General features: G+C 45.2%; 1 protein-coding gene and 1 long non-coding RNA gene across 5 annotated transcripts in view; one reads left to right on the plus strand and one right to left on the minus strand.

The window, feature by feature from the left end:
• The window catches only part of Chinmo (Chronologically inappropriate morphogenesis), a 54,097-nt gene that overhangs the window by 1,406 nt on the left and 36,412 nt on the right, over positions 1-16,279 (plus strand). The window contains exons 1-2 of one of the 4 annotated variants that reach the window (XM_083035614.1): positions 5,152-5,714; positions 12,974-13,198. In XM_083035614.1, coding sequence (XP_082891740.1) covers positions 5,639-5,714; positions 12,974-13,198 — 301 coding nt within the window. In that variant the 5' untranslated portion in view covers positions 5,152-5,638. Of the gene's footprint in view, positions 1-5,151; positions 5,715-7,521; positions 7,877-12,274; positions 12,681-12,973; positions 13,199-16,279 lie in introns of those variants that run through there. The other 3 variants (XM_083035617.1, XM_083035616.1, XM_083035615.1) reach the window with 3 other exon arrangements.
• Positions 7,917-16,279, minus strand: part of LOC145934839 (uncharacterized) — a 162,625-nt gene continuing 154,262 nt past the window's right edge. The window contains exon 8 of the long non-coding RNA XR_014425116.1: positions 7,917-9,173. This is a non-coding gene — a long non-coding RNA (uncharacterized LOC145934839). The remainder of the gene's footprint in view (positions 9,174-16,279) is intronic.

Genomic DNA, 16,279 nt, shown 5'->3' on the forward strand with positions numbered 1-16,279 from the left:
ATACACAGCAGTCGCTGCGTCGATGACAATAACAATAATCGCGAAAACGGCAACTACATTCGATGACAGAATGTTGTTTCTCTCCTTGTTTTCTTCATTTTTCTTCGTAACAATTTATTATTAGTTTGCACAGTTTCGTCGATAACTTTATTATGCTCCATGTCATTATACAAAACATATGACATTTCTTTAGGCGTGTGTTTTCAAGTAAAATCGCTTCATTTTATTATTTTTTTTGCGTTGAAAGTCATATTTCAAAAATTTGTACGTTAACTACTAAGAGCTGAACGTTATCAAAGTCGAAGTCGTTCGAATCGATTGTCATCGTACGTTTTAAATATACAGTATATAATGTGCCCCGGTCGATGATAAACCATCCAATAAGTTTTGCGAATTGTATTATACTTGGCATGCTCGTCCCTTGTTTGGTAACACAGATATCGGTACGAACACACGTATATCGGCATATGTTTGTGTATCTGCACGTCGAGGTCATTCCGCGTGACGATTTCCGTATACTCGAACTGTGCTTTGCATTCCGGTAACGGTTCTAAGAGCAACCACCGCGTCGCCGTTCTTTTACAGTAGCAGCTCCTCGCGACTGCTGATCCTTCTTCATTTACATAAATTATGTAAATTACATTATGTAAGTAACATATAACAAATTACGTATTATGTAAATAACAATGACATTGTTGTTCGTTCGACATCGCACGCGAAACAGTCAGTTGGGCATTCGATCAATCTAGACCTTGATCAGTTTTGACACGTTATAATTAGGGTCGTAAAGTCGCTACGCGAAAGAATGAGAAATATGTCGGCGAGAATTAAAATATGTTTACATCGCGTATCGATATTAGTTTATTAATTAATGAAGAACAACTCGTTCTCGCGTAAAAGATAGATTAACATACAATATTTATCTCGAAGTGTCACGGAAAAATTAAGGAGGAGCGCGAATGTAAAATTATATATGTGTTTCTACATTACATCTGAATTTTAGTTAGTATGCTTAAAATTTTAGTTAGTATGCTATGGTAGCTAATATATTTTTTCCGCGTAATTTTTTAATTATATTTTCATGAAGAGGAGATGTGACGAAAGCGTCGACGCGTGCCGCATTGACAGTAATGTAACATTTTTTTTCCCCCCATCGATCATTGCATCCTCGATGTGTTCTTCTTCGGAGATCTCTCCTTTCGTCGCCCTTTTCGGCTTTGCCCCTTGCAACCTTGTTCTGGCCGGGACTGTACCCGTTGTTCGCAAAGACGATCGTTACTCACCCCGGCAGTAAGCATCTCCAAGAAAGTTGCAAGTGCAAAGGCTGCGAGCGGACGCGGAGTTGCGATGCAAATGCTGTCAAGCCCCGGCATTCTAATTCTTATGCGTCAGCGAACGAGAAAACGCGGCCGAGAGTGCGGCGTGAGCGCGCGAAGAAGGGAGCTGCTGTCTTTTCTCGCAGGATCCAGTTCCCTTTTTCGCCCTCTCTCCTTCTCTCTCTTTCTTTCTTTCTTTTTCTCTGTTGCTCACCTCCGACAGCGCAGGACGAGAGTCTCTCTGTGCTGCTTTGTGCCCTGCATCCACGTGTGCGTGCGCGCACGCGAAATTGCGTGTGCCGCAACAAGAGAAAGGGAGATACAGGGAGAGAGAACGGAACCCCGCCGCACCACGCGGGCCTTCACGCTGGAGGAGAATCAATAGATGTGCGTTGCATCTTGCCCCTCCTCGTCCCCCCGCGATCCCCCTCTTTACGCGTTTTGGGCTACCACCCTTCTGCTACTAACTCCGACCTTCTCACGCGGGCGCGTCGCCGTGTACTTGGCGAGCCGCGCACGATTTATGAGGATCGCAGGCGATCCATATTTCAATCGTCATCAATCTTTATAAAATCCAAGAGTACCGAGAAAAAAAATCACATCGATCGATATAATAGAGAAAGATCGAATTAAGCATGTATTTTTAGTTTCGCCGCGTATCAACTCGACTATCCTCGAGGTGAAATATTATCTTGAAGTTCTTCAAAGATTAAGTAAAAGATTAGGTACTTCTTAATTAATAGGAAAAGAAGAAGATAGAAGAGAGAATATATCAGTCTCTTTTTCGCGTCAATGAATCGATACCAGCAGCGTTATCCGTGAAAAGGTCGGGGGTTCATCAACAATTAAATCTAACTCGTACGAGTAAATTTAGAGAACTTTCACGTATTCTCTCGTTACGTTTTCAATAAACGACGATTGTTTCTTAAACTTTACACATGCTTTTGTTCGCGACGTTTTTGTCTATCGTGTGTTTCCACGTATACCATATTGCCACCCTTGTCGCGCGTGCGATCCTATCGTCTAGGAACTTGGCGCATAAATCAAGATACGATGTCGGATAAAGGCCAATTGCCACGTAGTCCTAGAAAATGGTGTAATTTGGTATGTACGCCGGCTTGTACTTTCGACGTCGAACTTGCCGCGATATCGATTGCCCGTAGAGATACCTGCGTGAATATCAGTCGCCCCTTCCGACTTAGCTACTGAATTATTTACATCGACGATTGTCGCTAAGAAAGCGCAGCTTTCTCGCCTCGTGTTCTATGTGATTAGGAAGGGTTGAATTCGGAATACGTTACGATGTGAATTTTTTTCAAGTTTACCAGAAGAAGGACGATAACTCGCGACAAAGTTTTTCGAAAGGATACTCGATGATTCGCGCTCTTGTTTATACATTATAAAATATTAGATATCTAATGGGGAATTATTAAGATAAAATATTGACCACGATAGTTGCATATTTTTCATATCAAAATAAAGTTCGAGAGAGTGAATTATTCATCGCGTTTCGAGCAAAACTGTAACTTTTTGAAGCTTTTCGTTCGGTCATACTTTTTCATTTTCGTAGATCGTACTTCTTGTCGCCTCTGACAAAGATCGAACCCTCCTTCGCGATGGGGAAAAGGGTGATCGCGGGTATCTACTGTCTCTCGATATTACGCAACGTCGAGCGCAACCCCCTCGAAGAAATAATAGCGTCGCAAATAACGGCCTTACCCTTCCTTCCGCGGTCGTGCATCATCACCGTTGGCCAAAAGGAGATCCTCGACTTTAAGCGTCGCAACGCTGGGCGTCGCATCCCGCGTGCGTTAGGTAGACCGAAAGTAGCGACAAGGTTTAGAGGTCGATAGGACGGGGACGGAAATCGAAGGCGAGACCGCGAAGGGAAAGCGGCGAAAGCGAGAGTGCGAGTAATCGTAATCGTAAACACACCACGGCGAAACGTGGGTGAAGATAGAAGAGAGTAGAGGATAGAAGGGAGAAGAGAGGTTGAAGAGAAGCAGAGAGAGAAGAGAGGGTTGGGAGAGCGGGAGGGATCGGGAAGAAAGGGAAAGGCAGCAAGGGAGGTAGGACGAGTGAGAGTGAAGAGAGCGGGTTGTAGGGGTAGAAGAGGGTAGCGGATGAGAGTGAGAGGCGCAGGTGAAAGTGAAGCGAAGGTGGTCGAGTCGGAACGGCAGCATTCGGGGAGGGTGAAAGGAGGTTAATGATTAGTTCTTCCGAGGGCTGTTGCCGGGTGCAGGTTGCTCGGCTTTTCCCCTCGATCGCCCTTTCTTCCTTTTCCTCCCCCTCGTTCTTCTTCTCCTTCTCTCGCTTCCTGCTGCCGCCATTCCGCACTTCCCCTCTTGCGCAGGGATGCTTTTCACCCTCTCGCTCGCTCTCTCTTCCTTTTGCTCCCTTTATCGTTCGCTTCAACCATCTTCGTGCTTTCTCGGCCATTCTACCTCCAAAAATTCAAACCCCACCATTACTGAAGCTACGCACGCACGACGAAGCTTGCAAGGTTGTTCTCCCTTCCCAGGTTGCTCCCAGGAACGTGTTGATTATTTATGGGGCCGCGGAGCATGAACGCCATTTCGAAAGTTTCTATTTCGGTAGGAGTCTTATCGGCGATTGAGATTTTTTAGAGTAAAGCTCGGGAGAAAATATTTACCCGGCACCAGCTGGATTTTCACACTCTTCAAATTTATATTGCTAAACCTATTGTCGCGCAAGTATATATATTTACATTATGAGACTATTATATTAAAATTAAATTAAAACTTGACAATACATATTTCCTACAAGAATTGCATTTTTGTTTTTATCGAATTCTTAGCATTATAATTATTTATGCATAATATGTATATAATCAAACTATGGTTAATTTAAGTTGATCATTTATGTTGTAAATTATACGTTAATTAAACGTAATAAAATATTACGTGGCTTTGCCTTTCGTATCATCGACGCGAAGGTCGGCGCGCTGCACAATGTAGCAGCGAGTCTTATATCGATCCCGAAATTGGCGGCATCTTCACGCTCGGGAAAGAGAAGGAGAGAACGCATTCAGAGTCACCTGCCTAATCTGACTAACAAATTTTATGCAGGGGACAAGTGCCGCGTATACACATCGACCTCCAATCTTAATGATTAGAGCATGGCTTCTGATACGCTCTTCCCTCAAGGGTATCAGAAAGATTTCGTAAAATTCATCCCGTGATCATGTCTAATATACGATAATTTCGAATGCAGGTGCAGCTCTCGGTTGTTAAGGACGGTTTGCCGTAACCACCACCGCGTATAAATATTTAATTCAGCCAAAACCATCGCGTTAATGAAAATTCATGTTGGAATCGTAAGAGAATAATTCTAAATTATCTTATTACGCGATGTGAGTTCAGTAATTAACGAAAAAATTGTCTTCATAATTAAGATTTTCACGTTTCTTAAGTGAAATTTATATTTATTTAAAACTGGAATTATATACTTTAAATCGATCAATATTTATTATCAATATTGATTAAAATGATAGTGATATTTTATGCGAGATATTCTAATTGAATGGCTACTTTATTAATTTTTTCGCATGCTCAAATAAATTTTTTAAGTCCCTCCGCGAATATGATTCTATTTATTTAGGCGCTGCTTCGTCGGATTGTTCGCGAATTTAGTGTTGTCGCGATTTTTATCGTGTTCTAGACGTAGCAACGAGCTTATTTTGTCGATTCCTCCAGCGGCGCCGCTGCGTCCGGTGCTTCCGTTCTTCGTTATCCGGTAGTCGGTAGTTAAATTATCTTATCGATTTGCGCGAAAGAATCTCTCCTCTCTCGCGAGCGAAAGAGAAAGTAAAAAAAAAAGAAAACGAAAAAATAGCGGAATAAGAGGAAAGAAGCTTCACCGTAGCCGCGCACCGCCCCTTGCAGCGTCAGCCCTGGCACCCTAACGACCCCCGAGGACTTTCCAGCGAAAGTGATGGCCGTGGCTGCGTAGAAAAGGGAGAACGCGCGGGGGCGGCAGTAATGCTCCGTGAGTTCTCGGCTCCTGGAGGGGAGCCCCAGGAGTCGTCGTTGACGGAGGGGGTTGGTTTGACCGCGAAGGAGGTCGACTCCGGAGGACGGCAGGAAGGGCGAATACGATAGTGCGAGAAGGGTGCGGATGAAGAGGGAGAGAGAGAGTTCGCGGATGGTAACCTTGCAACCCTCTTGCGTACGCGCGTCGAGGAAGGGAGATTGGAATCCCACGACCGGAGGGGTGGCGGCCGGTCACGGGCTTGCGAAGGCAGTCGGGGGTGCAGCCGCACACCGGGGCGGCAGTGACGGGCGTGACGTAGTCGGAGGAGGATGTATGCCCCTGTTGGCGAGGGCCCCAGCAACCAACGACCATCCCTGGTCAATCCAAGGTGGCTTCATCCGCCAGGTACGACCGACACGACGAGTTGCTGTTGATGTTATTGTTGTTGTCGTTGCTGTGCTGTGCCCATCTTCCACCTGTCGCGCTATCGATCGATATCGACAATCGCGATTGCTCCCATAATTCGAGGGTTCGTTTGTTTTGATCGCGGAGATTCTCGGGGTTCGGAGGATGCGCGGGAAGGGCGAGAGATGTACGAGGGGCGGTTTTGAACTTGAAGCTTTTGCTGCGAGCAAGTGGAAGGGAGAGAGGGGGATATGAAGTTTGCCCGCGCGAAAGCGATTACGTATACGTGATGTGAAATAGTGAAAATTTCGGAGTAGCGTCTTATGGTTGGTGGAACCATCCCGAGATGGTCCCGTTTTAACGCGTCAGTGGAAATGAAACCCGCGATGTTTTCAACTCGGAATATGTTTCTCTCGCTCTGCTAATTTCCTGTTTAATTTATTTTTTGTTGTGACTTTTAGGAACTTTAAGAAACTCTATTATTTAAGTAGAGCCTAAATATTTGTTATTTGTTATTTCACACTGTATCGTGTACAGTTGATATAGAGCAGCTACGACTTTCAATGTCAATAATATGATGTTGAACTTGTATGAAGTTTGACTTATATGTGAGTTGCATATATAATGATCGCTTTATATTTGAAAATGTAAAAATCATGATACAATTGCTGTATAAATTATATAATTCTAATGTCTATATTTGTTTCTCTCGCGTGTAGTTCGAAAATATATATAATTCATACCACACTTAAACAAGCAAGCTCTACTGGAGCTTACCACTCCAATTAAACGATATATATACGCATACAAAATTCGGGGAATTTGTTAATTTAATTTTACACCTGCGATGCTCCGTATAGCATCGTAACAATTCCGATTCAACGTCGAGATTACGATATTTTGCGCTAATCCTCGCGGTCGGCCATTATTACGTGCATATACCGTGATTTTTATACGCTTCCTTTGTTTCGACCTCCGACGAAGTACGTGCACGTGCAGCAGCAATAGCAGCACGTCGTCGTACGTGCATCATGTGCAAGTAACGGTACTTTGACACGGAAGTCGCCGCTTATTTCGCGCTGTCACATAAAAGGGATCGTATATTATATCTCTCTTCCACCTAATTTCCCTCCCCCGATGTTGCTCTCTGCGGCTTCGAAAAAAACGCAACGTTCCCGCCGGATTCCCGCTCCCGCGGGGCGGAACCTCCCGCTAACGACCCGCCATTTGGGAAATTTATTGCGTCGCACGTTCGCTTTACAGAGGCTAGAAAAACTGCTCCTTCGTCGCTCCGAGCACGAAAAAGCCAATGCGACTTCCGCGGCAATTTTCGAGATTCTTTTGCTTCGCTCGAAATCTTATCGAATAAAGCTATCTTGATATTTATATTAGAACACGTTTCTTTTTGTCGTAAGATCTCGGAATGTAAATTCTTCGAATTTACTATCACTCTTCGCTTTAACTTGGGTACGTTGATACATTTTTCAAGCGTAACGAACAACTAATCGGAAAACGAGGAGAGGGATGCGTGCATTTAATTAGCGAACGACCAAGATCCCGAGAGAAGAGAACGGGTCGCATTCCGGAAGCTCGTTTCCACCTCCGGATCGGGGAACGATGTGCATCGGAGGCGGACATCGCGGTCGCTCGCTCGTGACGACCAAGTCCGCTAGTAGGGGCACACTATTTAAGTGTCGGCCCAAAACGTAGGGCCGCCGGCGCGGTAGAGAAGGGGGAAAGAACCCGCGAAAGAAAGAGTGAGAGAAAGAGAGAGAGAGAGAGAGAGAGGTCGAACGAGCCGGGCATAACTCGTAGAACAGTCCAATTCAGATCGTGCTTCGCGCTGGGCGTTTTTCGGCGTCTCATTCACGCTCTCGCGCTCTCCATCACTCGAAGTGACGAAGGACAATATTGTCCCCCGAGATGATTGACATTGATTGCACATCCGCGCCGTGGACTCCGCGTTGATTGTCGTGACCAGAGTAACCGCGGTTGTTGCACTCCTGTTCTTCTCTGTCAATCGCACCGCGAGTGAGTCACGAGTAATTCGTTTCTCGATGTGCGATTTCCCTTCTCGAAGAACGATATCACGAGTACGATCGTCGCGAAGAAAACATCCCTGGACACATGTTGCATCGAGGATTTATGAAAATTTAATTACGGTGAGGCTTTCTTCTTCTTTTCATTTTTGTGTCGCGAAATTTGAATATTCCGCAATTCCACTCGCGTTCATTGAGATTCTTGGTTTAGAAAATATCTAAATGTCCGAATATATCGAATGTAGAGCGTGGAAACTTTTATCGCAAACGCAAAATTTGCTGATATTTTATGTGCGCGTGAAAGACAACGGGGAGATAAAAAATTGCAAAACTGCACGCAGATCGTCCCTCGAGACCGCCCGTCAACATCACCGACGCCCGATCCTTGATTATTCGTCACCGGCAAAAATGCGCTTACATCATCGCGCCTGATTGAAATGGATTCACGATGGCGACGTTCCGCGAGAAAAACATCGCGTCGTTTTACTTTCGTCGGTGAAAGCGCGCCGAAAAGCTTTTTCTCTTTCGCAGAACCCGGGTCTTTCGTTTTAAAACATATTTCATTGCAGCCGGCAATCTGTTATCTAAAACTAGTCTCGGAGACATTGACCTCCAAATTAGCTACCATCACGTATCGGCTCTGATTAGTGATGTAACATTATTATTTATCTACCCTACACAGAAAGAGAGAAAGAGAGAGATATATTTCGAAAACTCGTAATCTTTCGTACAAATACATTCCTGATTTCCTCAATAATATTAGAAATTCACATATTCAAATGGAGATAATAATGGAAAAAGCTAGCGACTTACATGTTTTTTTCCCCCTAAAATAATAAATGCAGCGCTTCGCGCGATTTAAAAACTAATTCTTTCAACATACTTTCTCTATTTAGAAATTCGTAATGAAATGAAATCGAAGTGGATTATCTCGATAATCCACGCGAGTTATCTTTTGCTCTTGAAATTGAAAATGCACATATCTCTCTCTTCCTTTTCCCCGAACCGTGAACGTTCTGTTATCGCTGTCAAACATATTTGCTCTCACCTTGGCATTTTCATCAGCACAGCCAACCCTTTGGACCTACTTCCTCGGATGGATTCATGCAGATATCTCTCCCTTTTTCCTGGTCCGTCTCTTTGCTCGGAGGCAGGATATTGTGTTGATCCTAGTAGAGATGAATCGACTGTTTTCTCGAAGCAACTTCCTCTTCACGGAGATCGTGATTTTTACAATTTTGCTTCTGTCACTTACGAGCCAGTTTTAGACTGGCGCGAGATAATGTCTTCCTCTTATTTACATTTCTCTATGTGAGCCATGTTTATCATAAATTTCGCTTGATTAGGCAGATAAGCTAGCTTAATGAAAGCACACGTGCAGTCATATCGTTGCAATGTAACGTTCCGAAACGCAATCGTCCTGCAACAATTAAAATTAGAAATTTCCATTTAATATTTACGATTACGTTATCACTGGCATTTGTTCCTATACATTTTAATTTGATTATAATAACGGCGGTACTTCGTATAAAAGCGCTAGCGCGTTCTTTAAGAAAGCATTGAGCGTATCAAGAGCGGCACTGCCTGTGAGCGGCCTGTCAAATCGAATCTAAGCCCGTTATTCGTTGTAACGCATTAATACGGTTTCCTTCCTGGAAGAAAGAAAGAAAAAAAGATTCGACGGCGACGACGCGGCATTCCCTCTCTAAGTATCAACAAAGACGACGATCGCGCTTATTGCTAAAAGGCGCCTCACGAAAAATGGCATCGTCGTGCCAGGCGCCGTTCCTGTTTTTCTCGTCGAGCCACGACAATTTTCATATAGGTGGCTTCTCTCTCTCTCTCTTTTTCCTCCTCCCTGCCCCTCTCGTTTCTCGTTTTCGTTAACTCGGCATCTCGACCGCCATCCTTTTCCATATACTCGCCATTGCTCGCCCTCGCTATTAGGCAATACCGTCGCCCATATTCAGCCACTTCCATACCACCCCGTGGCGAAGTTCCTCAGAACCATATCCGTTCTCTCTCTCTTTCTTTCCTTTTTTTTATTTCATTGAGTCGCCCAATTTTTCCTTCCGCGGAATCGCGAAGACTGGAGATCAATTTTTATCGCCCGACCGCATAAGCCATTGTCATATCGGAATATCGAGTTTGCGCGATCACGGAAACCCTCCGCGGTTCCTCATTCCGCGTGTATTATAGGATCGAAGTCGGATCTATTTTCGTCTACGCGTTGCGTCGATTTTTTTTATATATCTCTGCGAAAACTTTTACACACCGGTACAAATGCCACGCACGTGAGCGAGAAACGTGGCGTTAGACGACGGATGCGTGTCCTCTTTGTAATGAAAGGGTACTCGGAATAGAGTGAAAACAGATAAAAGAAGTAAGTCGCCGATAAAATATCACACATATCCCTTCTCGTATATATATTTTCGAGAAATCCGATTGAGAGGAGGCTCTGTTTTTCCGACGCAACGAACGCGATGACATAATACCGCCGCCATAAGAGCGCCGAATTACGACGCTGGTGGACGTGCGCGCGCGCGCGCGTGCGTGCACACGCCCGTGTGTGCAGTGCTGTATGTATGTATGTGTGCGTGCGCAGAATACGCGTGTGTTTTGCTTGTGCGCGTGGTTGTGTGGCGCGCGTGCGGCCCCGTGGCGACCTTGAGGCTCCCTCTCGGATCCTCCCTGGTCCCCTCCCCCGATCAGCGTGCGTTTTGCCACCACGCAATGCCCGCGAACCCCACTTCTTCCCCCCGTGATGCGTACATCTCCCTTCTTCTTTCCCTCCCCCGCTGTTCCTCCCTTCCCTCCTTCTGTATCACCGTTCTCTCCTTTCGCGCGGTTCCGGGCCACGCAACTCGAGGCGCCTCCAACGCCTAAATTCCCCTCCGTCTTTGCTTTTCGTGCCGCAGCGGTTCCTAGCGATGGGCATCGATCGCGTCGTTACCGCTGATTTTTTTGAACCGAGTTTCTCAACACGCGATGTATATATATGTATATATCTCTTGGGCCTGTTTCTTGCCTATATTTGGAGCACAAATAATAATTTGACGGCAAGAATTGGACCCGCGCCGAATTTTGTCGAAACCGAAGGTATTTACAAACCTGTGCATTTTACATGCTCATCAAGGTCGCTGCGCTGCACGCTCAAGGATTTCCTTTTTCTACGCGATTCGTAAAACGCATCGGATGCTCGCGATGCGACTCTGGTACACGTTGGATGACACAACGCGGTAGGGACGCGCGATATCTCAGGCTACGTTCCACTTGGTGATTGCAACTCTCGTGGGATCATTTCATCCTTGTTTTGTTCCTCATTGAAAGTTAAACGAAGATAGATGATGCTCGCGAGCATTGCGATCATCAAGTGAAACGTGTGGCCATAGAAGCGTTAAGTGAACGAAGAAGAAAGAAGGGAGGGATAATACTCGAAAATGAGACAGAACAAGAGAGAATGCGCGAGAGCAAAAGAGTTCTCCAGTTCGTAGAGGCGAAAAAAAAACATAGGAAGGGGGGTGGGGAAACGCTGAGGAGGACCGCGCAAGAGAGCCGAAACTTCTAGCCTCAAGCAATCGCCCCGCCGATCCCTACCCCTCCGAGGAAGAAGAAGAGAAGCCGCCGAATCGTCAATCCCCTGTCCCCCCTGGCAGCCCATCCAGGTCCCCTTCTCCTGATGATTTCGAGTTACCGCCACCACCGAGTGCCGGGAACGCCGAAATTCTCCTTCCCCCCCATTCACACACACAAATACGCGCGCGCGCTCTATTCCGCGTAGCCGCATTTGCATCGCCACCGATGACCCATATTCACGCTCTTTCTCGGCGATACACTAGCAACGATGACGGCGATCCCTCAATCCTCCCCCGCCCTCTCTGCCCTCCCCGTCTCCCTCTCGAGCGGTCCGCTTCCTTCCTCCCCTGCCGTCTCGCGGTGCCACGCTACCTCGTCGTTCCCTCTCGCTCGCGCCCGCGCGATTTTTCGGCTCCGACCCGGGCCCGGCGGCACCGCAAACGACGACAGTCACGCGCGATTCGTTCATGTGCCGATGCGCGATGCAAGCCGGTAGTGACTCAAATTCGGCCGGCGAGTGCGTATAGTCCTCAGTCTATCTAGTACTCGTGCGACCGGTGCGTAGCTGGACGGAGTAGACCCGAAAAAAAAAGACTACTTTCTCGTGCGCGTTCTTGAACGGCACGTTTTGGTGACAGCGAGCCCGATCGGCTCTCGCGATCGGATATTTCTTTCGGTGGATATACACATTGCTTTGAATCATGCGCCGCGCAGAGGACACGTGGTGTCGAACTCTGTAACTTCTTCTCTTTTCTCTCTTGAAATTGCCGGTGTCCAAAGGGCCGCGAAACGCAGAGACGCAAGTGCGCATTTTGGAGTAGCGCAGCTGTCAACAACCGGCTGTTGTTAAAGATCGTATCCTATCGAGGTCGGGGTGAATGAAGAGTCGGAGCGATATCGCTCGCACTCGCGTTGACACGCCCCTGACACCGGTAAGATCTCTCCTCTTCTCTCGCGTCCGGCGCTTTATCGCGGGCGTCGCGGAAATGCGGTGGAATTTTGACATGACGCAGCCGGCATCGGGTGCTCGCGGTTCGTGACTGTGTTACGAGTACATTGAAACTCGCGTATTCTTTCGGACTGGAATTATTATTATTTGTATTCGATTCCTCGAGCGGACACCCGCGACTTCGGCGTACGAAAAGGCGGCCGAGCGTATCCGATAATTTTTTCTGTCACGCTAAAAAACGCGTATATTACGCACTCACGGAGCCAGTGAATCGAAAGAGGTATGCCGCGTTTATACGAGGTATCTCCGTATCTCGAGGTTATCAACATTCAACATTCAGGCTGGAGTGACAACAGTGCGATCTGATATTTCGTCGTTCATTCACGGGGACCAATTCCCCGGGTATAGTACTACAAACTTGACAGCGTCCATACAACGTCAAATAATACTCCAACTATCGGAAAAGCCCTTTCGCAGAGATATGAACTTTTCAGAAATGCGAGACATTTTCTCCATGTTTATCAATTTTCGAAACTAACTTTATCGATATTTTTGGTGACTCTTATTCGAACGATAACATCGCTTTCGCAATATGTTCCTTAATTTACGCCTTTTAACAACCACGCACATATTCTCTATTTTCTATGGCAAAAGAGAGATCGGTCGATAATCGAGACTGTCTGCTTTCTGCGTAGCTGGACGAGCAATTGGGCACGAGCGCGATCAAGAAGGTAAATACCCATTGGAAGGTGGCTGCGAGAGGAGCGGTGAAGGTCACGGAGTTGAGTCTAAGGGTGGCATCATGGCTGACTCTCAGCAATTCTACCTCAAGTGGAACAGTTTCGGCAGCAACCTAGCAACGACGTTCTCGAACTTATTCAAAAGCGAGAGTCTCACAGATGTCACCCTCTTCTGCGAGGGTAAGTTCCTTAAATACGACACATATATCCTTCTCTTTATACGTAAGATCTGCTCGTATATCTCCTTGCGACATTACGAATGGACTTCTCATCGAAATAATCCTTTAAAATATGAGTCGGAAAACGCGCACTTTGTGGCCGACAATAATTATCGAATATTTCAAAGAATATAATTATACATAAGCGTGACGCGATAATCGAAATAAAAGCTGAGCTCAAGGAATTCAAAGAATTCGGCTGACTATTCCAAGACCTTGACTCCTTGGTCTCACTTATGCAGGCAGAAGGTCGATGCTTGAACGCGCAAAAAGAAAAAAGAAGCGTGTCTTTATTGACACTGCGTGCACCCGTAATATTTCGGAGATGTCGCGTTGCAATTACCAATATGTCAAATCGAAATCTTTAAACGAGCGTCCCATGCGTGTAGGAGAGGACGTGGAACTTTCACTTTTCGACATGATTTCAAATGCCGGCGAACATCTAAAAGACTTTTCACCGTTATTCGTTCGAACGCCGCTTTCAGATACGTTCGAGATCGACTGTGTTGACGCGTTGCAATTAATACGGCACCGTAATCGACGGCCATCAATTTGACGCAGTGACGTAAATTAACTCGATGCCCGATTATTTTTCAATATAAATGCCGTGCATTACACAAACGGCGATCAAATGTGACGACAAGTTCTTGCGTAATATTGCAAATTGATTTTTCTCTTATGTTCGAGAGTTGGACGACAATCTTGACTTGTTTTCTAACGGGCCGCCGTGTTTATGATTATTAAGTGGTCTTCCTCTCTTTTTTTTCTTTCTTTCTCTTTCTCTCGCTAACGGAATTTTAATTCGCAATTTTATAAATTTAGAATATTTTATGTAAAGATTTATATAGTAAACAATTAATAAAAAAGCTTATCAGTAGAAATAAAATATGATATGATATATGTGAACGTTGCTGGAAATAAATCCACGAGAGGTAAACCGGTATATATTATTCGATGGACGATGATATAAATTATAAATTATAAAAATAAAATACTCGTTTATACAGCGTGACAAAAAAAAACCCGATTACAAATCTCGTTTCTCGATTAATTTCGCGCTTTACAAATCGCGTCCGACCATACGCGAGCCGTGACTCCTTACGCGAAAGGGCCGGCCCGGCCGCGTTGCATTCGCATGCCACCACTTTGGCGGCGAGTGGTACGAGTTGGCGGCTGCATAGGAGAAGAAGTGCAAGGGTAGATGATTGGAACGGCCCCCTACCCCCGGTGGCCGGCCAATCGAGAATCAGCCGGTATGCACGGCGCGAATCTCGGCGAGGCACGGTGTCCAAATGCAGCATGCACACTCACACGCATACACACACATATATTAACACACGTGCACATGCACACATGCGAATTTCTGTGTGCGATGCCTTCCCCACCGACACGACGAATGCAGCGGCCGACTCTTGCGGGTCGTCAGCAGCGCGAAACCGCAGTTCGCATCGAGCAGCGGTGCAACGCGCTCGTTCTAGGATTTCTCATGCGAGAAATTCGCCAGGCGAGTGCGCGATTTTTACGTGCGAAAAAGTATGAAAATGTCGCGGAAAAATCGGTACGAATAAAGGATGATACGGGGGAAATTCGAAATTCGTGGCGCGCGAAAGTTTTCGTGAAGTTCAAGAAAGTACAAGAGTAAACATGCATTATATTGTAATCTATGTGCGCGATAAGTGCATTGCGCGATATATATTGATTTTTATGTATCTCTCTCTCTCTATTGGCAAATATCCGGAGTTTCGCGACGTCAATAAAATGCGCAAGGATTTATCAGTGGAAGTGCGTGATAACGAGGCTACCAGCCTATGAAACTAGATATTTACTTCTTTATCGTTCCTGCTGAATAAACAAGAATGTGCAACTTTCGGCAACGCTCCTACTCCGTTTTTCGACGTAACCAACTAATGTAAGATGATAACGCATATATTATATATACAGTTATTTATTTATTTATTTAAAGATTCTACACATATATGTTTCGTTAAAAGTGCAGCGTATATAAAGGCAAGATCGCTCAACGATATATGAATACGAGAGTACCAGTCAAGTTAATTGACTGCTTGTTTCGCCACTTGCCGCATGAGTCTTTTTTTTTCTATAACGGTCTTCGTGATTATTATTTAGATTGATGGAGTAGCGTCGCCAGCTTGCCGAAGGTCCGATTATCCTCGAATCTTTCAATGCAATTACGATGACTATACTATCCGTCAGGAGAATTAAAGTAATATTAACTTTGAAATGTGACATTTTTAATTATGAAGATATTTCTGGATGCTTGTCATTTTTTTAAGTCTTTCGTTATTATTTTCCAAAATTATATATGCGTTAAAAAGACAACAAGATTACGTCGAGAAAAATGCTTTCGGTCTATATCATAATATCGCCATTTATATTTATATGCCGTCATTAGATTACATTCGTCGCAATTGATAAGGATAAACAGTTTTAATATGCACGTGCAGTACATAATCGGCAAAACATCAGGCGAGTGAAACACCGCGTCGAATAAACACTGTAATTTATCATGGCACTGGTCCGATATCTATTCGACATACAAACCGGATAAGTATATACCGCATAAAAAAGCGATAGTACTGGATTATCTGTTGCAGTTTATGCGACATATACGAACTTGGAGAGGACAATCAAGTGCACATAGTTTTTTCGTTGTTACAATTTTTAATTTCCAAAAGTTTAAACGTTTATCGAAGAATTCTGAATACTTGCCGATTATGCGATTGAATATTGAAAGCAAGATTGACAATTAATTTTCGGATATTCGCGAACCGGCTATTTACTTTTCTCGTCGGTCAGGCTATTTTTCTCGACAGATGGCCGAAAACGATCAAAGTCTGATGAAATCGAACAAAAGTTAAAGTTCATCGGTATCGATTCGCGATAACCTTCGCTCTCCCTTCCTCGGGCTGACACTTCCGAGACTCTCCTCACGTTTTTATCAACATCGATATTAATTCCACCGTGTGTGCAACCGACCCGGCATGCTATATCCCCGCTCGGAGACGACCCGTTATCCAATCCT

The sequence above is a fragment of the Prenolepis imparis genome, unplaced genomic scaffold (assembly GCF_030444845.1).
Source record: "Prenolepis imparis isolate NDT839.2.m4 unplaced genomic scaffold, iyPreImpa1.0 SCAF_4, whole genome shotgun sequence".
Lineage (NCBI taxonomy): Eukaryota > Metazoa > Arthropoda > Insecta > Hymenoptera > Formicidae > Prenolepis > Prenolepis imparis.